Raw genomic sequence first — 27,787 nt, forward strand, 5'->3', positions numbered from 1 at the left:
CGGCATGCCACAGGGGCGATCTGCCGGTTGCAGAGGGCGGCAGGTGGCTCCGGTGGACCTCCCGCAGGTGTGCCTGCAGAGGTTCTGCTGGTCTCGCGGCTCCGGTGGAGCAGCCGTAGGCACGCCTGCGGGAGGTCCACTGGAGCCGCAGGACCAGCGGACCTTCTGCAGCCATGTCTGTGGGAGAGCCACCGGAGCTGCGGGACCAGCGAGCGGCAGAGTGCCTCCCATGGTGTGCCGCCGTGCTTGGGGTGGTGAAATGGCTAGAGCTGGCCCTGCATGCATTTGAAGTCCCCTTTCTGTACGTATGTAACACCTGACACTTTCTCATGTACAGTACAGTAATCAGTAGACTTGGTTCATCTAGAGCAGTGGTCCCCAATCTTTTTATCTGGCTGGTGCCAGATGAAGGACCGTGGTGGTGGTGGAGCATCTGCTGAAATGCTGCTGAATTTTGGTGGCATTTTGGTGGTGACACCTCTCGATGATGATGCTTGTCAGTGGCAAGTGGTGTCATTGAGAGGTGTTGCCACTGAAATGTTGCTGAAATTTGGTGGCATTTCAGTGGATGCTTGACTGCTGTCCAGGATGTGGGTGCATTTAGATGCCTCTGTGGGTGCCATGGTGCCCTCAGGCACCCCTGATCTAGAGATGTGGAAAGGGAGAATTGCTGTCAAGCCTAGAAATAAGTACAGAGAAGGGTCATAAGGTTCCCTTCTCCTAAAACAGGAAGACAATGTTACCACACAAGACAGCCAGGTAAGGAGACAGTTTGGAAATTTACAGGGGCATTGAAGACAGATGAAGAAAAGAGGAAAATAGATGCTTCCCTCCCCTCTGTATTGCAAAGTAATGCATGTTGGAAAGCATAATCCCAACTATGCATACAAAATGATGGGGTGTAAGTAAGAGACTGTGGGTGGTGTGTGAACCCTCTGTTCTGGGAAGCTAGTCTCCTGCCCCTTCCATCTGAGGCCCTGTCCCCAGGATGTCAGGATTGGAAGACATCTAGTCCAACCCCCTGCTTGTTGAATCCCCAGTTAGATTTTTGCCTCAAAGCCCTAAGTGGCCCCCCTCAAGGCTTGAACTCACAACCTTGAGTTTAGTAGGCTAATACGCAAACCACTGAGCCATCTGCCCCAAGCCCCCCACCACTCTTAGAGGAGCCCCAGCTGGCTGGCCTGGGCTGCCCTGCGCACCAGTCTGCCCACCAGAGCTGTTTCTGGCCCACCTACCCAAGTTGCCCCAAGCTCTGGTCACCTGGAGTTGCTCTAAGCCCCACTCTAGCCCTGCCCCAGTGCTGTGGCAGAGAGCATTAGTGGAGGTTTGAGAAGGCATAGCCTCCTCTGGCTTTCATTATGTGTCTCCCATGAAAAAGCTCTTGGAGTCATTGTGGATAGTTCTCTGAAAACATCTGCTCAATATCCAGCAGCAGTTAAAGAAACTAGCAGGAAGTTAGGAGCCATTACAAAAGGGATAGATAATAAAACAGCAAATATAACGCCACTATGTAAATGCATGGTACACTCACACCTTGAATGCTGTGTGAGTTCTGGTCACCTCATGTCAAAAAATATATATTAGAATTGTGAAAAGTACAGAGAAGGGCAATAAAAATGATTGGATATAGACCACCTTCCCTATAATGAGAGATTAAAAAGACTGGGCCATCTTAGAAAAAAGACAGCTAAGGGGGAATATGATAGATGTCTGTAAAATCATGAATGGTGTGGAGAAAATGACTAAAGAAGTGTTATTTACCCCCTCACATAACACAAGAATCAGGAGTCACCCAATGAAATTAATAGACATCACATTTAAAACAAACCTAAGATGTACTTCTTCATACAATGGACAGTCAGCCTGTGGAACTTATTGCCAGAGGATGTTGTGAAGGACAAAAGTATAACTCATATCCTCCAACTGCCAGAAACTGGAATTGGACAACAGAGGATGGATCGCTTAATAAATTGCCCTATTGTGTTCATTCCCTCTGAAATATCTGGCACTGGGCACTGTTGGAAGACTGGGCTAGATGGATCATTGGTCTAACTCAGTATGGCCATTCTTCTGTTCTTTTGTTTATTACATTAAACAAATGTCTGTGAGAATATTCTAATCCAAAATCCAATGCTGTTCCCTCTATTCTTCACCTTTCTTGGAAGCTATGCTTGTTGCACTCATTGCACATCATGCTTTCTTACAAACAGGGCCAGCTCCAAGCACCAGCTGACCAAGCACGTGTTTGGGGCGGCACCTTGGGGCAGAGCAATGCTCGGGTTGGTTTGGGTTTTTTTGTTTTGGTTCGGCCTAGCGGCGCTGGAGGGTTTTTTCGGTTTGGTTGGTTGGTTTTGTTTTGGCCTGGTGGCACTCGGGTGGCAAGGGTGGGGAGGGGGGTTTCAGCAGCACAGCGCTCGGGGGGGGCGGGGACTTGGGCGGCACGGCACTCACGGGGGGGGTGTTACGGCAGGGCGGTGTGGTTTTTTTTTGCTTGGAGCAGCAAAAAAGTTAGAGCCAGCCCTGCTTACAAAAATGCTTATAATAAATAATTGGCTTAATATATTTCAATTACTGTTGGTTGGTATTAAAAGTGGTTCAGTATGTGCTTTTCTTACTCTTTTTTTGGAGATGAATTGATGGATAGCAAATTCAGAATAGGGAGCTGGTCTTTTCAGTCAGCCTCAGGGTTGAAAAAGCCTTCAGTTAATGCTTTACTTTGTATAACTCTTTGGCAATCTTTGTATAATTTGTCAAAGCAATAAAGTACCTTGAATTTTAATAACTTTATATCCTTTGTTTTCAGCACTTTATTATTAGCTTTTCAATTCCTGGGAGTACTGAACATATGTCTGAAAAAGGAATGGGGGGACAGAATTACAGCAACTAACACATTGCTCCAAGCTGATACTAGGTTGGTGGATATTTTCTGGATTGTGAGGGAGTTAATAGGTAGCCATGATTAGTTGAATATTCCCCAAATACTTCTGCTTTAATAGCTGATGCCTTACAAAATCATTTGAGGGTAAGCATTTAGAAGCTTCATTATTAGTTATTTAGAGCCCAGTCCTGAGATATGCTAGTTCACATGGGAGTTGTGGCTGCTCTTCACTTCTCAGGGTTAGGCCCCTATTGGTACTAGCTATCTTTAATGCTTAACCTCCTTTCAGTGGTGCATAGGGCCTTGCACTGGAATGAACTTCACCTGCCCGAACAATATATTTTGCCGAATAAAGGAAATAAAGAGGACTCTTGAAAAGCCTGTCCTTTCTGTTGGTTAAAATTGTTAATTTTTTTTAGGTAAGTAGGCGTGAACAAGCGTAATATGATATAAACAAAAAGGTGCAGCTTTATTATCTTGGAAACTCATATTTTGTGCACTTAGAAATAAAGAAAAGTGAGTTAGGAAAAAATACAGCTGAGAATGGGGAAATGTTCTTTGCGATATGTACCACTCTTGGTGTGCACAGCAAATGAAACTGAAATCACTCAGAGCTCTGCCTAGCACTGAGTGTATTATAGCATAAGGATTTTAGTTTTTATTATATTTTACACGTGATGTTCAAGCAAACATGTAAAATGGACAAAACAAACTTTTTTTCCAATGAAAATATTTATTGCCTTGTTAAAAAATTACTTTAGTGGCAAACTACAAGTAAACTATGCAAAAAGCTGAAGAATTTGTGCATCACAAATTTAGAAAAAGCCGTTTAATGTACATTATAAATGTAAAAGCAACTGGAAGAAGAAACAAAATGCCAGAATACATGTATTAATGTGTTACATATACATTCAGACTCAGTTGATTCAATTTTAGCTGGGTATACAAGGGATTTAGGCCCTAGCCTGCAAAGTCTTAAGCATGTGCTTAATTTTAAGCATGCAAGTAATAGCATTTAGGGCAATGGGGACAACTTACATGGTTGAAGCTGAGCATGTGCTTAGTCTTTGTAAGACTGGGATCATAAGTGATAACCAACAATCACATAATGTACCATACATGAATATAATTTTTCATTTAAAAGGAATACAATTTGACATGGATTTTAATTTGCCATGCAATTAAATTACTGTAAATACTGAATACTTGATGTCACAATACTTATTAAACAATATATTGTTTGTAAGCAAACATTTAAAAACCCTATTCATAGAACAGTTCTCTGTCCACTGAACTTTGGAGTACTTCCCTGTAAGGAGAGGATGCTGGATTTGAAGTGGATGATATTCCACAGATCTTCTTGTCTAGAGGGGTTAAAAATAAGGTTTGCATTGTGCAGTTCACCAGTAACCATAGTGTGTTTTTGAACAAACTGTCTTTTTTCTATTTTTGTACTAAAGAAGGGTGTTATATAAATGAATAACATAAATAATGGATACATCTTCCTATTGAGTGAACATACAACACAAAAAAATCCAGTTGGTTACATAGTGAAGTGTGTAGTTATTCTTTTTTTTCCTTTTATACAAAGGGCCCTCTGGGATTCCCCACTGGTGTGTGTGTAGTCATGTACACCTGTGCAAAGTAGATGTAAAATACTACCATTATGATTTAGTAGCAGTTTATACTGTAGTAAGAGGAGGCCCTAAGATATAAACCTTGGTATCAGAGGCCTGGTATGAGGCCTAAGGCCTGAACTAAAGTAATGGTCAAGACTTTGCTAACATAAAGCAAAGTGAAGCTGTGAGCCAGAGACAGGCCCTGCTCACAGAAACTGGCAAGGAAAGGGCTGATGCTGCAAGAAGATACGTACCTAAAAGGTACTGAACACTAGAGATCAGAACATTCACATACTTGCACATTCCACCCACATAACAAGGAACAGACTGACCCATCCCAATGACAGGGGCAAAAGGGTAATACGATGGATAGAGTTGTTTTGATCGAACCAGTCTGTACAAGGTGAGAGGCGGCACCTTACTACGTAGAGGGGTTGTACCTTACTGCGTAAAGGGGCTGCACCTCAATACATCAGGAGTGATGTGTAACTTGTTTGTACCTGTGTATAAGAATGCATCTCTGGGGCGATGTCTTTGTCCGGCCTAGGGGGCAGTGGAAAGTCCCGCTACTGACTGAGCCGAGTCCATTGACCGTGGGTACATATTCGTAGTATGCCCTGAATTAGGCTAAGAAACCTACAGGGAACTATTATTGTATCCAATACGGCAATAAACCTGGCCAACGTGCCTTCATACCTTACTAGACTCTGGGGTCATTGGGGGTTCTCTTCGGGTCTGCTGTGTCAGCTATCTGCGCAGAGCTGGGGCAGCACACAGAGAGAACACACGCACGCAGCCGAGTGATACCAACAAGGAGAGAGCAGAGCAGAGCACCATACCGGTAGCGCTTCTGACAACACCTCTGACAACATATACCATCTTTTCACTCATTTCATTCAGGTATAAGAATGACCACAAATGTGCATTGCACAGGAGGATCAGATTATGGAACAAGGACTCAGACCTTCCCTAAGAGAGTTAAGAGTATTACTATTAGGCTTCTAGCCCTTAGTGTTCCCATTTTTAGGTTTGGGTGAGGTGAAAAAAGAGTGAATATTGCTAATAGCTAGATCTAATAGGGATAATAGCTATGAAGAAACAATCATGGTGAAATGAGTTGTCTTATTTTCCTGACAAAAGACTCACTTCTAGGTCAATTTCTGATGTAATGTCCATTTAGGTGCACCAGCATAACCAAACCAACATGGATGGTAGTCTTGTTTTTGTTATATTATGCGTATATTCTAAGACCCAGTTCATCCTCTTCTGCAGGAAGAGATTCTGGGGAAGAAATCCAGCATTGCCAATCCCAAGTGTTCAAAAATCATGAGTCAGGCCGCAGAAAATCATGAGATTGCATTTAACATCACGTGATTTTAAAGTATACTAAATGCTGTGTTCTTTTTATTTTCCTGCTGGCTTTTGAACCTTTCTAATGAGCTCAGGCCCTGTTTTCCAGCTTTTTCTCCGTAGACCTGAAACATTTTTAAAAAAAAATAAAAGCTGAAATTCTCAAATAATCATAAACTCCAAGACCCAAGAAAAACACCAATATTGCACTGGTGATTAAAATTATGAATTGGCAACACTAGAAATCTCTGAGAGAATCCCCTCACCCACTCACAATGACTTACCCCCACATTGCTCTGTCAAGGATAGGATTTGCCCTCCCCTCCCACCTCATCCCTAGCCAAAGGTCACAGAGTCTGCCCCAGCCTTAGTGGATGCCAGGTTCATTTGCAAAGAGGCCTGTGCCTTCAGAGGTTCTGGCCCTGAGCAGGTCCCTTTCTCAGTGTGACTCCACTGGAACTGTGCAGGAACATCCCTGAGTGCAGAGGATGGTTGGGCTCCACAGAAGAAGTAATAAGTATCTTTTCTGGATGTTCTCCTCAGGGTTAGAGAACATTATGCATCTTTCCAGCCTGCCCTTCCCTCCTGGAGATCCCTACACCTGCAGTGCAGCCACTGTGAGACCCAGAGGAGGGAGGATGGCCAAGCCCCCTTCCACCCAAATGGTGGGAGGAAACATGTGACACTTCCCCTTTGTATGTGAATCTAGAATATGCTCATTAGTTAGAGAGCAGTATTTATCCCAAGACTGTATGGCACAATATTATAACGAGCTCTTACAAGTCACTACATCTGTTCTGAATTTGTCCTTCTCTATGTTTAAAAAGTGTCAAGCACAGCAAGATGACCTAAACTATGATCAGACTAATTAGCAGTCTTTTATCTTTGATTAATGGACATGAAGGCATGGTATTTAATGCCAGAGTCCTGGCGTGCTGTTCTGTAGTTGTGACACAGTTATCTTTGGACTGAACACTTGCCTCAGTATTATCTTGTCCTAGATATTATTTAGAGCTGGAGGCTCTAATATATAAATAAGTGTAGTCTATGGATATTAGCACAACAGGTCTGAATTTTACAGACCAGAACACTGAGCATTTGGTTTTATTTTTCATATCATTTTTATCTTCCATCTGTCTAATGGAGAGACAGGCATAGACTGTATCATGGACCTAATCCTATTCCAGCTTAAATCCATTGCAATGCAGAAGAAATAGGTGGATGCCACTAAATTTTAAAATCACTATACAAAGAGGAACAGCTTACTGTCCTTAAAAAATCTGCTTGTAAAGTTGCAAAGCTTTCCCAGCTACAAATTCAATGAATTCAGAGCTCCCTATAACTAAATCATGAGGAACTTTAATTGTGAAAGTAGGTGAAGTCAGAATATTCACATGCACCACTGTTTCATTCAGACTGGAAGAATCTGTTCCTTGGACACTTGGTGACACCTGAAATAGAATAACCTGGTTTGGTTACTGTAACCCAGTGTACTTTGTCAATTTGTTAATACCTGTTTTGCATCCTCTTACTTTTAGAATGAAAAATGAAAAGGGAGGGCCTTTTTAAACATGGGTATTTTCATCTAGTGGCTTTCTTCTAAAGTGAGCGATAGCTTTTTAGATTCATGTCAATATACATTTTGGCAGGGTTGGCAATAATGCAGGTGTGGCAATAAGGAACTGCACCACCATGATGGAGACGTGCACATTAGTGTTTGTACAGTACTTTACTCATGCTAAGTATTGTTGCATTTAAAAAAAAAACTTCTGTCCTCTTATTTCTTAGACACATGACAGTGAGGGGCCCAAAGTGCAAACATATAGGCATACAGGAGTTGTCCTATTAATTTCAATGGATGATTCATGTGATTAGTTACTCATGCTAGCATGTTTACAGAATCACACTTGAGCTTTGCCTCTGTATTTCTCAAAGCAGACAACTGGAAGTCAGGCTGAAAAAATGTTCAGAGGTATTGTTTGTCCTCTGTGTTCCTGTTTTTGCATTTTTCTTAAACAAAAGGCAACTGTACTATATTGAGTCTACCAGTGTGAGGGGTTGTTTTAGGATTAAAGCCCTCAGAAACTGGAATACCGTCAATTTTTTTTACATGATCAAACCATATAATACTGGGAAAAATAAGAGCCCAGTCCTGAAAGATGCTATGGAGGAAAGAGTATGTGCTAACTGTGCAGTGGTAATGGCATAGCTAATGATTCTACATAGAGTCAATGTAGAGATAACAGCAGGCTCAAAGCGGTGTTTTGCAAAGAGAGAGAAGGGTTTGTCCCTATACCAGTACAAGTTAGTATTATTTATTCTTGTTTTATCACTGTGTGAAAGAGCTCTGGTTATTTATAAGGTATTTACTGGATTATTTTTGTGTGCCAAACAACCTATGTGGTAATAAAATTCTTTACATTTTTGATACTTGGAGCTCTAATTTTGTTATATTGATCTAATAAAGATGTATGTGTTCTGTGTTACCCCTTGGCAGAGCCTCCCTTCTTCTGGAAAGGTAACCTGGGGGCAATCAAACCTGTTAGTGCCAATTTACTCCTGTCAGGCAGTGATCTAGGTTGGTCCTGTCAGTTATCCATCAAACTAAAAGGATTTAGAGTAGAATCATTTTTAATCTCTGGAGTTTTAGATCATCAAGGGATTATCAAGTATACTTAAAATCAACCTTAGTAAGAGCTTGATGTTTTAAAGACCAAAAATAACACACAAAACACACACTATCCTCCCAACTTGTCCTGAGGCTTAAGTAAAAGCAGCAAAGAATCCTGTGGCACCTTATAGACTAGCAGACGTTTCGGAGCATGAGCTTTCGTGGGTGAATACCCACTTCCTCAGATGCATGTAATGGAAATATCCAGGGGCAGGTATATATATGTGTGCTAGCAAGCAAGCTAGAGATAACGAGGTCAGTTCAATCAGGGAGGATGAGGCCCTGTTCTAGCAGTTGAGGTGTGAAAACCAAGAGAGGAGAAACTTCTCTTCTCCTCTCTTGGTTTTCACACCTCAACTGCTAGAACAGGGCCTCATCCTCCCTGATTGAACTGACCTCGTTATCTCTAGCTTGCTTGCTAGCACACATATATATACCTGCCCCTGGATATTTCCATTACATGCATCTGAGGAAGTGGGTATTCACCCACGAAAGCTCATGCTCCAAAACGTCTGTTAGTCTATAAGGTGCCACAGGATTCTTTGCTGCTTTTACAGATCCAGACTAACACGGCTACCCTCTGATACCTGAGGCTTAAGTGTGAGTGAAATATAGAGCACAGACATCACTGTGCAATAGTAATTTCCCTTTGAATAACTAGTCTTTACCTTTACTATATTGAAAATGTTTTCTGGTCCAATGGTCATGTTGGATAGTTCTGACACCCACCCGAACCTTTCTTTCATTTTGCTCAACAAGTTGGAAGTGTCTTCTGTGTGACGCTGAATCACCTGGAGGATCTGCTCATACTGTTCACCCGAGACATTAACCAGCTTAACGGCTTCATCAAACTTTATGTGTAGTTCAGGGACGTTTGGACAGTCTGGTTAAAAAAACAAACAGACATCAAGCTTTATTGGAAAGCATTCATTTTTTACACTTATGTATGTGTATAAAAGTACAGATTTAGGTTCTATTTCTAGTGTGGGTTTAAAAAAAAAAATCCGAAGTAATTTTTGCTGAAGTATTTCAATGAGTTTGGGTTAGAAACATGACACCTAGAGTCATTTACCCTTTATGGTAACTGGACACTGTGGTATGCTAAATAAAAACCTTGCTATTACTACATATAGAGATTTATGTTAGTGTATAAATTGGCTATGATTTCCTTTAATTGCCTGTAGCTCTTTATCTGTTCATTGCAAGTAAGCCTATAATACATGCTGTTAGCTTTTATTACTATTGAATTTTAAGGCTTAATTTTATTTCAGAGGAGCAATAAACATTAGTATGTAACTAGACTAATCTGTTACTGAACTTGTAGATGTAAGCATAATGGTAGCTTTTTAGGTTCTGTAAACAGCTATGCTCATTGCACATGAGATTAGAATGTGGCCCACAAAGTACCATTAAAAACCCCTTCAGAGAACTCTTTGTGACTATAATTTTAATTTCTGTGCTAGTAAATAAAATTGGCCCAATTCTAACATCATTAAAACTCCCAGTGAAGTCTCTCAAACTGATCAGTCACATTTGTATTTCTTGTTTCTCATTCAGTATTTTGGATTGCTATATTTTTAATTACAGAGGGGGGTGCTTATAAGGCATCACTGTGGTTTTTAAGGCATCACTAGTTTGGGAGAAGATGGGGTGGGATGGCTACAGAGCAGGGCCGGCTCCAGGCACCAGTGGAGGAAGCACGGGCCTGGGGCAACACATGCTAAGGGGTGGCATTCCGTCCATTCTTGGGACGACACAGTCCGGGTGGCTTTTTTTTTTTTTTTTCTCTTTTTCTTTTCTTGGGGCAGCAAAAATGCTAGAGCCAGCCCTGCTACATAGATACTACCCAGCAGCAGGAGTCTCTATAGCAATTCTGGCTGATGCAGTCAGAATTCCTCTAAAGTCTCCTGGAGAGCGTGCCAGAGCTCTGCCACCCTTTTACATAGTACAATGTGCCTTCTCCGTTACCACTCACCAGCTCAGCTCTGCTTTCACTTTTCACTTTCCCTTTGAGGAAATGAATCCCAAGTAAAATTACGCCTGGCCCTGTGCCAGAGCACACAGAGCATGGAACGGTTTAGAGTCACCTTGTAACCCCTCTGCAATATTGCACCCAAGCAGGGCCAATCACATATGGCCCCTTGTTTTCTCTGGAGGATGACATCTTTACCAATAAAATACATACTATCTTGGTGTGGAACATCACTTTGGAAATGAGGATAAGAGTATTAACAACTGAGTTATACTGACACTGTGTGGAACATTGGGGAAGGGGAAATGAAATCATTTGGATCAACTGTGGCTTTTGAATTCACAGTAATAGTAAATCTGCAGAAGCTTAAACTTAATTCCAGAAATATGTAGATAGGACAGTAGAAAATTATAGCAACAGTATCTGCAAAAAAGAAAGAAAGGTCACGGCTTCATCATGGACAAGGTATTATACAAACACACTAGAAAATAACAATTTACCTCTCATCAGGTTGTCCTGACATTTCTGGCATCTCTCATGAAACTGTGGGCATCTTGATGAATTCTGACGGAGCTCCTTACACAGAGCGCTCTTGTGTCCTGGTATGATCTTTGAAAATATGCCACTTTTGTCAGAATCTAGAGTGAATATACAGTATAAAATGAGCCCACTGAAGTTAGGGGCCTGTTGATATCTTCTTATTGCTGTTTCCTACTCCATTGTTTTTGTCAATAAAACTTCCAGGCCTGAATTCAAAATGAATGAGTATAAGACCAGAACAATAGTAACCAAAGCATGCTTCCCTTGAAACAGTACGTGTCACTATCATATGATCCCTTATAAAAATATACCAATTTTTTCTGCATGCAAACACTACCTATACTGTTTTAGACTATTCCTGTAGAACATGGTTTTCAATCCGCAGGTTGTGACTTCCAAGGATGTAATTAACTGGTCAAGAGGGGTTGCAACCACTGTCCCTTTATTTACTGCTAGATAAGAATGGGCTCACAAAACTGATTATTGTGATAATATGCGGTCAATCATATGGAAAGATTGAGAACCACTGCTGTAGAGTAATCTAGCTTTTTTAAAAATAAGGGATTTTCTTTTTAGACAAGTACTAGCATATATTTAGTTTAAATAATGATTGTTTCTCCCTTAATATTATTAAAATATAAAGAATATTTTTATATGTACTTTTGAAATTTTCATATTTTGGACTCAAGATTGTATCCATTAAAACTAAAACTCCCTTTTCTTTTTAGAGAGCTCAGGTTTCCTGATATCTGGAATATTTTTCCCTTTCTTGTCTATTTAAAGAAAAAAGCTGTCTGGGAGTTCATACCCAAACTACTCATATTCATGGGCTGCAAAAGAGAGTCCATGCACTGATACTTTTCTGAGTTATGTACTTTCATTTGAAATTGCCTTTAAAAAACTAATATCTTCCATAGTTGTTTGCTCTGTGTGGCTCAAAAGATTCAACCAACAGAAGTTGGTCGAATAAATGATATTACTTCACCTACATTGTCTCTTTAAAAAACAGAAACATGCAAATGTACTTACTTTTTAGTTGGTCCCTTCAGTCTGCCAACCAATACATCATCAGATGTCATTTATTAGGCTACTTGTTGGCTTTGATTCTGCTAAAATGGAAGTCTTTTAAGAAAAAAGGTATACATACCAAAAATGTATAATAATATATTTTTAATTATTTAAGATATTTTAAAGAACCATGACATGGTTTCAGATCTTGTCCTAAAAGATCTAAACTCTTGGTGAGTAATTTTAAAAACCAATATGCTAGAGGCCAAAGCTAAAAGTTGTCCATTCCAATAATTTAGAAACATGAATTTCGCTCTACCAGAGTGTATCATTGGATCATCTTGTCTGGTATTATGCCTCCAGTGGCGGCCTATACCTTTGATGCTTCAGAGTGAGGCAAATCAAGTCTTATAAACAAATGCTCCTGGCCAATTGTATAATTGCCCGGTTCAATATGTGGCTGTTTGATACATATCCTGCACATGATGTCAGCTAACTCAGTGAGAAAGCAACTAACTAAAAGCACTCCCCAATCCACACCTTTTTGTGTTTGTTTTATAGTGCACAAAGCTACAGAAAGTTACTGAGGGCAGAGAGCAAAGCTCTCATCTTTCTCTCCGCGGTTGCTGATCAACTTTGCAACCCAAAGTTGCACTCTGTTTTTGCAAAGAATTACTGCTGCAGAAAGTTTGACTATCTCCTCTGCATGGTTATAAATGGAGTGTGGGTGGTGTCAACAGCCTGTCTTATGATGCTCTCCTCCACCCCCCACCCTTGAAAACTGTTGTCATCCCCTCAAAAACAAACAAAACTTAGATGTCCTAAATGGAATTCTTCCCATTTGCTGGAGCCCTTCATGTCTTTGTTTCTTGTTGGCACATTAGATGCCTGTTACAGCTACAAGCAGGTCTCACAGCTGACTGACACATCTATTTCCTTAAATTTTGTAAGGGTTGGTCACGCGTCTTAACCTTTTAGGAGCAATGGAAGCACATCAGCACAATATGTGGTTCTTCCTGACTAATGTTGAGATCAGATTTGTCAGTCAGCCACATGAAAATCCAGATCTGCACTGAACACCCAGAAATTCCTGCAAATGCTTTGAGAATTATTGTAGGAATCAGGCTCTATGGAGACAGTAGCATAAACCCTTAACTAGCATTCTATGGACCTGGAGGATTTGGCATTCTGTCTTTTTATTTTATTATTCCAAATTTTAATTTGGCCAATAAATTTATGTTTGACCTATATCTGCTTATCCAAGAGGGCTTTCGGACCTTCACACAACATGTGTTATGCTATTTATAGCCTCAAACTGAATTGCTAGCCATTTAATAACTATTGCTAACACTTGTGAAAGTTTGATGTTATTCGTACCAAAGTCTGTTTTAACTTCTTCTAACACTTGCCTTTGGCTTGTTCTGTCAAATCTCTTGTACTGTCTGTGTATTCATCAAATGCTTCAGTAATCACCTCGCTGATACCTTCAAACAGAGTCTTGCTGAAGTCAAAAAATGTCTGAAGGAGGCCTGGCATACCCCCATCTTTCTGAAAACCACTGTTTCTTATAGGCTCCTCAGAAAAAGCAGGCAGATAGTAAGGCTCAGTTAAGTCCAGATCAGACATGAAATATATTTGAAAAGATTGATCAAATTCTTTTTGCATCTGTTTGAAAAAAGCAAAGCTTTTATCAAATATTGTGCTCATATCCGATAACAGCTGGCTAAATAAATCTTCCATTTGTACTAACTGGGCATCTTCTTTCTCGGGCTTTTCATTTAACTGGAGATCTTTTCCTTGATCCTCATGAAAAGTAAAAGTCAACGGAGACATTTTCCTGAAAAAATCTTCAACCTGTATATGCAAAAATACATCAGCTGTCAGACAAGTTATCAGATCTTCATCCTCTTAGGGCAGCTGCTATAAAGAATTTCTTCAACTGTTTAAAGATGAAGGGAATGCATCCCTAATTAGTCAACAGGGTGTTAATATTTACACTAAATCCCCACTAAAGAGGATGCCTGTCTTTGAACCAGTTGGCCTCTAATTTATTGAGCCATTCAGTTCATGTTAATAGTTGCGACAGGGCCCCAAAATTAAATTTGGGCATCATTAACAAACTTTGGTCTTCATCTGAGAATCACCTTTGTGAGCTGCATTATAGTAATGTAGTAAATACATGTTGAACAGAAGGCAATTGTTTTCTCTCTCCTGTTCAGATATCAACAATTCTTTCCCCAAGGCCCAAACCCTCAAGTTCTTCTTCGAGTGATTGCTCATATCCATTCCAGTTAGGTGTACGCGCCGCGCGTGCACATTCGTCGGAAAACTTTTACCCTAGCAACTCAGTGGGCCGGCAGGTCGCCCCCTAGAGTGGCGCCACCATGGCGCTCCATATATACTCCTGCCGGCCCACCCGCTCCTCAGTTCCTTCTTACCGCCCGTGTCGGTCGTTGGAACAGTGGAGCGCGGCTTAGCTGACCTCCACTTCCCTAGCTACTCGTTTTCTCGTATATAATTATGCAGTTATAACACTTTTATATATATATTTGTATGGTTATACGTGTTTTCTTTGCTAACCTGGTTAGTTTAGTTAGCGGGGTTCAGGAAGTAGCCCCTTCCATGAGCCCAGTGCCGGAGCCATGCATGGCTCACCGGGTTTTAAAAGGGGCCCGGCTTGCCAGAAGCCGCGGCCGAAGAGAGATCTACATGACTCCTGTTTGAAGTGCCTCAGGGAATCACACTTGACAGATAAGTGCCCCATTTGCAAGACTTTTAAGCCGAGAACAAAAGGTGCGGGACTTTCACTTACCCCTCCACCTTGGGCGCCGAGCGATGTTCAAGCGGCGGGCAGAAGCGCCTCCTCGGCACCGGACCCCGCCGGTACCACCAAGGCCTTTCGGCACCGACCGTCGCCGGCACCGATGTCGACTCGGCACCACTCCCTTCTTCCGAGGTTGAGAGAGTCTACGATTCCTGCTGGTGCCTGGCGGCTCCCCGGCACGCGCCGTGGTTGAGCCCCCTGCTCCCGCTGCTTCCGTGCCACCTGCATCGCAGCCAGAGAACTCGCCTAAGTTGCGTTATCCGGCACCATCACCTGCAGAGGCACCGATGACTTCGGCTCCGTCGATTCCAGTCCCCCAGGACCATGGAATCCGGTGCCTGGCAGCTCCCCGGCTCGCGCCGTGGTAGAGCTTACTGCTCCTGCTGCTTCTGTGCCAGCTGCACCACAGCTAGACAGCTCGTCTAAGATGGCTCGCCCGGCACCGACGACGTCGGCACCGTCGATCCCGGTCCCACGAGGGCCGTAGAATCCGGTGCCTGACGGCTCCCCGGCACGCGCCGTGGTTGAGCGTATTGCTCCTGCTGCTTCCGTGCCAGCGGCACCGCAGCCAGAGAGCTCGTCTAAGTCGGATCGCCCGGCGCCGACACCTGCTACGGCACCGATGACGTCGTCACCGTCGATCCCGGTCCCACAAGGGCCGTAGAATCCGGTGCCTGACGGCTCCCCGGCACGCGCCGTGGTTGAGCGTATTGCTCCTGCTGCTTCCGTGCCAGCGGCACCGCAGCCAGAGGGCTCGTCTACGTCGGATCGCCCGGCACCGACACCTGCTGCGGCACCGATATCGTCGGCACCGTCGATCCCGGTCCCACAAGGGCCGTAGAATCCGGTGCCTGACGGCTCCCCGGCACGCGCCGTGGTTGAGCGTATTGCTCCTGCTGCTCCGTGCCAGCGGCACCGCAGCCAGAGGCCTCGTCTACGTCGGATCACCCGGCACCGACACCTGCTGCGGCACCGATGGCGTCGGCACCGTCGATCCCGGTCCCACAAGGGCCGTAGAATCCGGTGCCTGACAGCTCCCCGGCACGCGCCGTGGTTGAGCGTATTGCTCCTGCTGCTTCCGTGCCAACGGCACCGCAGCCAGAGAGCTCGTCTACGTCGGATCGCCCGGCACCGACACCTGCTGCGGCACCGATGACGTCGGCACCGTCGATCCCGGTCCCACAAGGGCCGTAGTATCCGGTGCCTGACGGCTCCCCGGCACGCGCCGTGGTCGAGCTAATGCTCCGGCTGCTTCCGTGCCAACGGCACCGCGGCCAGAGGGCTGGTCTAAGTCGGATCGCCCGGCACCGACACCTGCTGCGGCACCGATGACGTCGGCACCGTCGATCCCGGTCCCGCAAGGGCCGTAGAATCCGGTGCCTGACGGCTCCCCGGCACGCGCCGTGGTTGAGCTCCTGCTCCCGCTGCTTCCATGCCAACCGAAGCCTCTGAGGCACCGACAACATCGGCACCGTCGATTCCAGTCCCACAAGGGCTATCGAATCCGGTGCCCGACGGCTCCCCGGCACGCGCCGTGGTTGAGCGTATTACTCCCGCTGCTTCAGTGCTGACGGCACCGCAGCCAGACAGCTTATCTAGCTCGGTTCGCCCGGCACCGGCACCTACCGAAGCTCTGATGACCTCGGTACCGTGGATCCCGGCCCCACGAGGGCCGTCGAATCCGGTGCCTGACAGCTCCCCAGTACGCTCTGTGGTTGAGCCTGCTGTTCCCTGCACGCCGGAGATGTTACCAACGGCGAGGGCTCTCAGTGCCATGACAGAGTCAGTGCTGCCTGACCCGGGCACCGCCGGTACGGGTAATACAGTCTCTTCAAGGGACTGTCCCCTGTCAGTACAGCAGAGCGGCACCGTTCATGATCACGGTCCCGCAGACACTCCAAGTCCTGTCGGCACGCCGGACACCACTGGCAGTCCCGGTGCTGTTTTCCTCGGTACTGGTCACACTCGCTGCACCGGTCGGTATCCCGTTCGCCGACCCGCCATCGGCACCGTTCCGACATCTGGCACCGGGGCAGGTACCTTGACTCCTGTAGCTCTTCTCCGAGCCTCGAGATCTCGGTCGACCTCCCGACACCGTTCTGGTTGCGGGTCTGGATCTCGTTCCAGGTACCGATACGCCTCCCGATGCCGGTCCCCGGTGCCGAGTTGGGCAAGGTCCGAGTGAGTCAGAGACTCGGCCCGTGCCTTCTTTCGTACCTCCATGGCCGTCCGGACACGCATCCGTGTCATCCCATATGCGCAGATTTATGCTCAGGACCACGATCCTGATATGATGGCCAGCGGGCGCCAGCCCCGAAGCAGAAAGAGCCTTGGCGAATGCAAGGTGTACTCTGCAGGGGCCCTGCACCTCTGGGTAGCAAAGCAACAAGCCTTGCTTAGCTGCGATAATTATCGCACCTGGGTGGAGGAGTTTCTCCCTCGAACCTCCCACCTGGAGTTCGCTGCCGTCTTGGAGGACGGGGGAAAGAATTTACCCTTTGTTGGTAAAGGCATCTTCGCGGCAGAGACAGCCCCAGACTGCGAAGCCTGCTGGACATTAGGGTCCTAATGCGTCTCAGCATGTATACGCCAGCGACCAAACGCAGGCCTTTATGGCCCCAGCCGCCATACTCTGTGCCTAGCCAGAGGCAGAACTCTGGAGAACGGCAAGGCCAAGGTGGTCGCAGACAAAAGTCAGGCCCCCTAAAAAGCCAAAGTCAAGGTCCCTCGCAATTACCACTGGGACAAAAGACGGACCTTCCAAGGTTCGCCGGAGGGCGGTGTACCAGTCGCAGGACGGGATCCTGATCCCGCTTTCTCCTGGCATGGCCCCAGTTACTTTCAGATCGCTGGGTCCTGCGCACGATGGAGCATAGGTACCACCTTTAAATTGCTCCAGCCCTGTCCCCCTTCAGCGGACGAAAGGGGCTAGGGGTTTTACTCCGGTTATGCCCTAGTCCCCCACTCGAACACAGGTCTCAGACCTCCCTGGTCCTGCATGGACTCAACCGGTTTGGGATAAGGTTGAAGTTCTGCATGGTATCCCTGGGAACCATTATTCCATCCTTGCCTCCTGGGGACTACTATGCCGCCCTGGATAGGAAGGACGCGTACTTTCGCAATGCCATCTTCCCTCTGCACGGGAGATGCCTCCGCTTTATAGCCAGCGGTGAATACTCCCGGTTTACGGCCATAGTCGCCGCCTACCGTAGCTATGTCGGATATGCGTTTTTCCTTATTGGGACGATTCGCTTATCCGAGGAGACTCTGAGACACAAACCACTCAGCCCGTGGGCATCGTCACGGTCTTATTCACAGCTCAAGGCCTGATGATTACTATAGAGCAATCCACTCTGGTTCCCACGCAGAGGTTGGGCTTCCTAGGGGCGATCTTGGTCTCCTACCTAGCCGGAGCCTGCTTATCACAACTGCGGTTTTAGGCGATGGCAACAATCATCTGAGGTCTGAAGGCTTTCCCAACGACCTCAGCTCGTTCTTGTCTCAGTCTCCTGAGTCCATGGTTGCCTGCAAGTTTGTAACCAAACACGCCAAGCTCCGCCTCCGTCCTCTCCAAGTCCGGCCCACCTCGGCGTACCGCTTGGACAGGGAGCCAGTGGTCATGGTAGTCACCGTTCCCTCGAACGCCTTAGGCTCCCTAGAGTGGTGGCTAACTCCCTCCTTGGTGTGGACAGGGATGCGGTTTCATCCGCCCCAGCCCTCACTGCCCCTGCCGGCGGACGCATCATCTCTCTGCTCGAGTGCTCATGGTCACCTCCGAGCTTAAGGCCTTCGGTCTTCTAGGGAGCTGGCATTCCTCATTAATGCCCCAAAAATGAGAGTAGTCCGCCTGGCATGCCAGGGGTTCCAGCGGCAGCTGCGAGGCCGTTGTATCTCGGTGTTTACAGCCAACTCAATGGCCAGGTGCTTCATAAGTATTCAGGGGGGACATAGTCCTTCCCCCTTTTTTGTCAGGAGGCCATCCATTTCCGGGTCTTTTGCATGGCCCACTCGATGGAGCTGGCGACATCCTTTCTCCCAGGCGTTCGGAACGTCTTAACTCTTTGACTCAGCAGGTTTTTCCTGTCTTACGAGTGATCACTCTGCCCCATGTGAGGCGTCCCGCTTTCCGGAAGTGGAGATGGTTCCTCACACAGACCTGTTCGCTCATCGCGAGAGCAGGAAATGCCAGGTGTTCTGCTCCTTCCAAGGTCTCTCCTCGGAATCGATCTTGGACGCATTCCTGATGCCGTGGAACGGCCAACTGCATTCTGCCTTCCCACTGTTCCCACTGGTTCGTTACGTCCTGCTCAAACTCCGCAGGGGCAGAGCGTGCATCATCATGATCACTCCAGAGTGGTCCAGGCAGCACTGACATACCACGTTGCTCGGCCTGTCAGCCCAGACCTCATCACTCAGGGCAATGACAGGCTTCGCCACTCGGACCTGCAGCCTCTTCGCCTCACGGTGGCTCCTGCGTACCTGAGTCGGGGTGACAGGCAGCCTTCCACCTGGTCGTACCGAGCCAGGTGGAAGCGTTTCCTTTACAGCTGCAGTACGCTCGATCTTGCTCCTGCTGAGGTCTCGATCCCCTCTATTTGGCCTGCCTCTGGCCTTCAGCGGCAGGATCTGGCGGTATCATCGCTGAGGATACTCTCAGCAGCCATTCCTACCTTCCAGCAGGCTAAGATGGACGTTCAGTGTCCCACGCTCTATGGGTTCGAGGTCCCTCAAGGGCTTGGAGCGCTTGCACCCTCGGGTGCGCCGCCCAGCCCCGCCCTGGGACCTCAACCTAGTCTTGGCCAGACGGGTCTCTGAGATCAGAGCTCTTACGAAGGTTCCACAAAGACAAGGTGCAGTTATGACCGCACCCGGCTTTCCTCCCTAAAGTGTTTTGGCCTTTCATGTTACCCACAGCTCAACGCAATGGGCATAACCGTTGCACTCCTTGGACATCTGTGGAGTGCTCGCATTATATTGTGCTGACAGAATCATTGCCTACGGCGCCCCAGCTCTGCCCCGGTAGCGGGCCAAAGGGAGGGCTTGCTTGTTTTCCTCTCAGAGGATCTCATCTTGGGTGATGGCGGACATCCCCACTTGTTATGATTTGGCTCATAGTTCCCCAAGCCACATCACCGTGCATTCTACCAGGGCTCAGGCTTCATCTGCCGCCTTGCTGGCTCGTGTTTCTACCCACGAGACCTGTCGCGAAGCTCCATTGGTCCTCGGTCCTTACCTTTGCTTCGCAGTATGCCCTGGTTCAGCAGTCAAGAGAGGCTGTAGCCTCTGGCTCGGCAGTTTTATTCTGCCACATTTCACTCCGACCCCACCGCCTTTGTAAGGCTTGGGATTCACCTAACTGGAATGGATATGAGCAATCACTCGAAGAAGAAAAGACGGTTACTCACCTTGTAACTGTTGTTCTTCGAGATGTGTTGCTCATATCCATTCCGCACCCGCCCTCCTTCCCCACTGTCGGAGTAGCCGGCAAGAAGGAACTGAGGAGCGGGTGGGCCGGCAGGAGTATATATGGAGCGCCATGGTGGCGCCACTCTAGGGGGCGACCTGCCGGCCCACTGAGTTGCTAGGGTAAAAGTTTTCCGACGAATGTGCACGCGCGGCGCGTACACCTAACTGGAATGGATATGAGCAACACATCTCGAAGAACAACAGTTACAAGGTGAGTAACCGTCTTTTCTTATTCTGGCTACAACAGGGTGACCAGACGTCGGCCCGATTTTATAGGGATTTTTGGGTATTTTTCTTATATAGGCTCCTATTACCCCCCACCCCATCACGATTTTTCACACTTGCTGTCTGGTCACCCTAGGCTACAATCTTTGAAATCAGTGGATGATTGGCCCAAGAAAGAACTAAGTAAAGTCTTCGGAATTTGGCCTCAAATACGCATTGCTTCCTTGTTTTTAAATTTTTTTTTTCAATATAAGCTCATCATTACAACTACCAGTGTGACGATTTCATTGAACCCATAGAGTTCACTGTGGAGATCACCAAAATAATGCCAAAGACAGCGTGATGCTACAGTGTGTGTGTATTTAAAGTAGGATATGACTCTAAAAAATTACTTTGTAAAAATGGCATGATGGGGTTTGAAGTTTGTTGTCTGCCTTTCAGAACAACTGTGCTCTTTTAACCAGTAAAAAATAAATAGCAAACATGCCCTCGGAGCTGAAAAGCAAACTGTGTTCTTTCTGAGTTGTGCATTATCATTAGTAACTCTGGCTCAGCTGTGGTGTATTCAGGTGACGTTAAGGTGTAATTAAAATGTATGCTTTGAGGTAAAGATTTTGCAGTTAGAATTTAGATAACAATTCTGTTGATGATGAACATTCCAAGAAAAAAATCTATCTTTTCTCTCAGAACTGTGTTGACTCTGAAGTGCTAACAGGAGTTAAAAGTAGTAAAAAACTTATCTTTGCTTCAAAAGTAGTCGACATGACATGGAATAAACACATGAAGGAGAATTGTTGTGTAGGAAGATGCAGTTTTTTAAATGGTCACTTTATTTATCATAACCACAGTTTAAGATGTGTTGTTTCTCAGAAGAAAAACAAAAGTTGTGGCATTTTTCACAAATTACTGAACATCTTAATTCAAATTCTACTGTGGGTTGCACTATTATAAATCTGGAGTAACTCCACTGAAGCAAATTACTCCATTATTTCAGTGGAGTCACACCTGAGTTACACCAGTGTCACAGAACAGGCTCAATGTGCAACGAACTGAAGCCAAATGAGATCTGTTCCGCCCAAGTCCATAATTCCAGATCCCAATGTCAAATTGTTTTTGATAACCCAGTACTAATGGCACATCTGCCTATTTGAGAAAACAAGATGTGCTCACTTAAAAGAGTTAGGTGAAGCAGCAACTAAAGGAAGAGTGCTTGCTGGAGGCTGACTTTCTTCTTACCTTACTGGTAAATGTTGACAAACCGTGCTGGCAGGTTGTATAAAATCTCATGCAGTTACTTTCTAAACAAGTTTTACATTCATCCCAGAGATTTCTCATAGACACCTGACATTGTCTTTCTTCTTCCTCTAATTGTTCTTCCACTTCGTCCATAAGCTGCAGAGCTTCCTAATTGAGAAAAAGGTTCACAATTTGTTCACTTAATTAATTCCAGTTTTCACATTAGTGAAACACTCATCCCAGCCCACCAGTAATTAAGTTCTCTGTTGTTATTTATGCTTTATCCTTCATCCCTAACAAAGGGCCAGATAGCCCCTCTGCCTGAATTGCACATGGAGGAGGCTGGAAACTCTGTAAAGTTCCCCTTAAATAGTTTCCCTGGTGTCTTTCCCTTAGTGGCCATAGCTCACGAAACCCAGTAGATCTCTGAGATCCATTTCTATTTCAGAGGGTATGCTCAGCTGACTGACTAGGTATGCTGAGGCCAAGGCTATGGAGAGGCCCCAGTTCAGCCCCTCATGCCTATAACGTCAAATCTTTATTTTCCCATACAGTATTCCAGAACACTCTCCCATTTAGCTAATATTCCCTTTTGTTCCATTTGTTAATACTGCATTCCTTCAGCTCAAATATTTCAGTGATTTAAGCTCCTGCTGTCTGTAAACCCATTCGTAATAAAGAAATATGGAGAAGTATTGAATTTCCCCTCTATTGGCTTTTATTGATTAAAAGCCTGGAGTGAGAGCATTTCTTTCCTTACCATTTGCCAGATGTTAGGAGCTCTTTCTGCACTGCACACATGCATGGTACTTTCTACAGGGTTTGTTCTAATTTATGCTTCATTCTACATGTGTTAGTGCACAAAGCCAAGCACTGATTAGGATAAGCACTTCAAAATGAAGCTGACACTGGAACAGAAGGGAAAGCTCTCAGCATCAGACAGGAGTTAGAGGTGGGTGGCCTCTCTCTGCCAGTGCAATGTACTTCTTAATACTTTAAATTTCCAAACAAAACTCCAGGTCCTTTGGAAGTACACATGCTCCCCTTAACTTATTTATTAGCCAGGCTTGTTCCTTTCTGGGTTCTGGCAGCAGGAGACAGTTGGCTCATTACAACAGGGACAAGGTCCTTGAAAAAGAACTTGTATACACTGTAAGAGCATACTGGGGCAGGGAGGGGGGTTAACAGCACTTATATTTATGTTATTTGTTTTATGTGTCCTCATTTGTGCTATATTGTAATGTAGTCTTGGTTGGTGGGGAAGGATTGCTTTGTAAATAAATCATGATCCTCAGAATAAACAGTGCATTGAATACTTTATACAGCACAGCACACAGTTACACTGTCAGATCATTCTCTCTGCAATTGTATTTTTTCAGTTCCACCAACAGAGACTAATGGCTGCATTTGCTGCAGGATTCATCTCCAACAGCTACTTGAGGGACAGCCTGGATATGCACAGTCAGCTCTGAGAGGAGATAACATTGTAAAGCAATGACTGCCTTAGAGAATACATGCTTTTAGATTGTAAATTCATGACACCCCACTTCCAATTCAGAACTCCTTATCTGGGGGTTTATAAACCTATGGAGGGAGTCCACTTTGATGTAATTGTGCCTTGTATAACAACTTGCCTATGTAACCTTTTGTTGTTGTTGTTGAACTGCCCTTTTTCTAACTTCTCTTTCTTATATGTAAGAAATGTTTTGTACCATGAAAGCTCTATTAATTCTTATATATTTTCATTACTCTTGAACATGACTTGAATGAAGTAATGCTTATGGAGTGCAAATGATGCTCATCCAGTTTGGGAACTAGGCTTTGAATTGTCAGGTTTGAACTAAGGAATCCTAAACTATATAATGGTTTGGATTTTCTCATCTTGAGTATCTGAGCAAGCCAGTCACTGCTAGCAGACGGAAGTCATAGACAAATTAGGGACATAACTAAAGCTGATCAAATACTGCAAACCTAGTGCCAGCTTTGGCTCAGGAGTGTTGTGCCACATTTCATTTACCCTTTACAACCATTCACATGAATGGTGGTGTTTTTGCACAGACCTTTTGGCATAATTGTTCTTCTTATGAATGCACGTAGATCAGGGTATTGGTACATGAACAAGAATACTTGTTATGTCATTTGTTGGTCTCCTTTTTAAAATGTTTCAGTCCCCAAATCAGTGAGCAAAATGTAGTATTATGTGACATGGATTGCAAATCCCATACTATGAGTCAAAGGGAAAGTTCACAGATAGCTTATTTATAATGAATAATGCAACAAAACTTGAAAGATGTTATAATTGCCCAACAGATATTTGCACAATATTATCATTTACTATTTAGATTGCTCTAGCACCCACAGGGCCCCATTACAATTGGATCCCCATTTTCCAAACATACATATGGGAAGACCTAGTCTTCTTCCCTAAGAAATTGGCAAATATGAGAGTTAGTATTCTAAATAATATTGAAATGTAATTGTATAGGGCCAGAGCACGTCTCTTCTTGTGTTCCAGTACCAGAGGGTAAGGGGATGTAAGCAATGGTGTGCCATACTGCTGCTTCTAGTGCTCTGGGAGTAGTAGGCTATGCAGAGTAGCGATGACCCGATCCCCCCATGCAAATGGCTGGGAAGTGGTAGAAGGGGGCAGAGATGAGCAGAGCCTTGACTCTATCTCCCCCAAGATGCTCAGTGGTGTAGCTGTGTTGCCATGTCGGGAGGCATACACTGCACCAGGCATACAGTTTAACTCCTTCCCAGAGGCATGAAGAAACCAGGAGGGAGATTATGACTTCCTGAATCACAGATTTTTCTGGGCTGCTCAATGGGGATCATAAAACTGTGCCCCTCTTACTATGGGCTATCTCTCAAAGTGATGACCTAGCCCATAATGTCTCTGATTGAGACAAGTAACAATATAAAAATGATCATATATAATTCCTTAGATTTTAATTACCATTTACAATTACCTGATTTTCTCCACTGCTCTTCTTCAAGGTTTTCATCAGATGTACGTGTTTATCTTCATTTCTTTCCATCATAACTTTCATCTGCTTAATGCCTACCAGAGCTTTCTTTACCTCTTCATCTACATATTTCTCACCAACTTCAGATAAAACTAAAAAAACAGACCAAATTTTAAAACGAACCAGATTTTAAAATGGGGCCTAATTGCTGTATTGCCGTAATGCACTCTGATAACAAAGGATAATTAAACGGCTCTACATTTCTAAGCAGACAAAAGACTATATACGTAGCTGGGGCAAGCTGAAGTTAGTGGAGCTTAGATGATTTACACCAGCTGAGGATTTGGCGCAAAGCCTTCTGTTGATCAGATATATGCTCCTATTGTAGCTTAATGTGATCTAGTTCAGGTTAATCCTCAGCCACCTGTTTCTACTTAGCTGACATATTTATTTTTAATCCTAACTACTTCTCTTAACTTTTTTTTTAAAATATAGTTTAGAAGAATCTTAATTTAATTCCCATAAGAATATAGGGCTTTATCATGCTCCTGCTGAACATCAATGGCAAAATGACCATTGACTTCAGTGGCAACTCAGTTTGGCCCATGTTTTGAAAACAAAAATCATGCTATCATGCTTGAGACATAATCTGCATTTGTTCCCTGTACAGAAATCCCACCGACATCAATGGGAACTGCAGAAACCAAGTGAAGTATATGTCGCATATGAAATTATAAAATGCACTTTCATACATTATTCTTTTCTCTTTTCATATCTTTCTTTCCCCTCACTTTTAGTCTGATATATGTATGTTTCTTTGCCCCAGTCTGGTTTATATGTTCATAATCGGTCCTTTTTGTAGTAAGTGGCAAAATAAAAACACTTCCAAAATGCACTATAGATGCTTTTAAACCAAGGTATTTTTACCATTTTAATAACTTTTAACAGCAAAAGGGTCCAGCATATTGTTCTAGAAAACTTGCAAAATGTGTTTAAACAAATTAAAATAATCCAAACCCTGTTGAATTCAATTTAGTTTTCAGCTTTTACTCCAGTAATTTAAGAAAGTAATTTAAAAAAATTATACCTAGAAAATAAGAAATAAAAAGGAAAAATGAGCTACCTTCAGTGATCCCTTGTATAAATAGTTTCAATTTTTATGGACCCCTTAAAATGGGAATTTATAATGAATATGCTTTGTGGGTGCTTTATTTCAGCATCACTAGAAACCACCAATGTCACACATCTTAAGGCCCCACACTTGCAATTGGATCTGCACTGGCAGACCTTTGTGCAGAACCCTATCGACTTCAGTGGGACTCCGTGTGGGAGCAAAGGCCCTCCCATGCAGATCTAATTGCAGAAATGGGCCCAGGAGCTTTCAATCCATACTTAATAGTAAAAGAATACGTACTTTTCAGGTGTTCCCATGGATTGATTTCCTCCTCCTTTATAGGTGCACACTGATGGCCCCTCAGCCATAACAGGTATATCAGAAATAGCCAACACAACTTCATGTTCTCTCTGCATAAGGAATAGAATAATTAATACAAGTTAAATGTAAAACATTAGAGACCCATCATGCAAATGCTTACTATCAAGTGTAGTGCTTATTACCGTGAGGAGTAGTTCCATTGGCTTCAGTGGGGCTACTCATATTAGTAAGTGTGAGTCCTAAGATTCTGTAATACAAGAGGCTGATCCTGCTCCCATGGAATCTGAAAATTTTGCCATTGAAGTCAATGGGCCCAATTCAGGCAACCCATTTCTGTCAAAAATGCCCTTTTTGCTCCTTGTGCTCCATGAAATTACCCAAATAAACATTCTGACGCTCTTTTCTGGGACATCTCAAAACTGTCCCTTTTTCACTCAATACAAATACAGTAGCTGTAGATCTTGTACAGCACCAATACTAGACTTCAAATGAGTACTCAGAATTATACCTAAATAAAAGCAGCAGCAATGTCTGTGAAAATTCTGACACTATTTCCAAACTTATTAAATAATGTTTAAAATGTGATAAAAGCCCAACGTCTTGAATATTTTTTCTCTTTTATATAATACACATCTGAATGTTTTAATTAATTAAAACACATTAGTACGGATCTCTCTTTCTACAGCAGGCTGGATTCTGATCACACTTGAACTAGTGTAAATCCATTGAGTCAAGTGTAAAGTGGTGTAACTGAAATCAGAATCAGATCCCTTGTTTTTTATATTAGTTTATTATAGAGTATAGTAAATTTTATTCAGCTCACTCTTACTTTCTTCCAATTCACAAAAAATCTTAAATACTGACACCACAATGAATCATTTTTACTCATTTTAGTTACTAGTTCAGTAATATAAATGTATTTCTACTATATACACATGCCATATTACAAAAGAAAATCTTCCAGGCTATTACTTCTTTCTTCATCTCCAAAAAGGTAGTTCTTTTGTAACCTAAATGTATTTGCCACTGTCATTCAAAATCATGCTAACTGTGTTGAAAGTAAAGAATAGATGTGGCAAGAAATTGGGAAATGAATTAATTATATGAATCAAAAATTCATCAATGAACTGAAACTTATTTCTATGCAGTAAGTTATGGAAAAATAATTTCATTTACTTTAGTTCCCCTTCATACACAGCTATAGCATAGAGGGGTTTATTCTGTAGTTACAAGTTCTCATTTAATCAAATGAAAGACAATACTTACACTTCTCTTTTTAAGACAATACACCCTTTCCAAAGCAAGAGTAATGATATCAGTTACAAGTTTACATATAAATTAAAGTATGGTTATGACATGGATTCACTTTTATATTTCCATCAATAGCAGATGAGCAATAACTTTGCAAAGAAGTGCAAACTAGTTAACCAAATGAATCTAGAAAATAGCATATATTTACCACTAATACTGAAATATCTCCTTTGTAAAAATTGTTCCCAGCGTCAAGAAGGAATCAGACTGTGTTCTGATCTAATTTTCATGTGTGTCAGGGATTTTGCATGTTCTACTTATCTGATGACAAGGTACTTAATCCTAT

The 27,787-nt window shown here is 43.9% G+C and overlaps 1 protein-coding gene across 1 annotated transcript; it reads right to left on the reverse strand.

Moving 5' to 3' along the window:
* Positions 1-7,118: 7,118 nt before the first annotated feature.
* Positions 7,119-27,694, reverse strand: CLUL1 (clusterin like 1). Its single transcript, XM_030549552.1, has 8 exons — positions 27,650-27,694; positions 26,170-26,279; positions 24,759-24,907; positions 21,790-21,957; positions 13,448-13,892; positions 10,991-11,128; positions 9,187-9,401; positions 7,119-7,298 (listed from the first exon to the last, which is right to left on the reverse strand). The coding sequence occupies exons 2-8, from the start codon at positions 26,270-26,272 to the stop codon at positions 7,119-7,121; spliced, it is 1,398 nt and encodes a 465-aa protein (XP_030405412.1). The 5' UTR covers positions 26,273-26,279; positions 27,650-27,694.
* Between the last annotated feature and the right edge of the window lie 93 nt (positions 27,695-27,787).

Source organism: Gopherus evgoodei, chromosome 2, assembly GCF_007399415.2.
Source record: "Gopherus evgoodei ecotype Sinaloan lineage chromosome 2, rGopEvg1_v1.p, whole genome shotgun sequence".
NCBI classification, from domain to species: domain Eukaryota; kingdom Metazoa; phylum Chordata; order Testudines; family Testudinidae; genus Gopherus; species Gopherus evgoodei.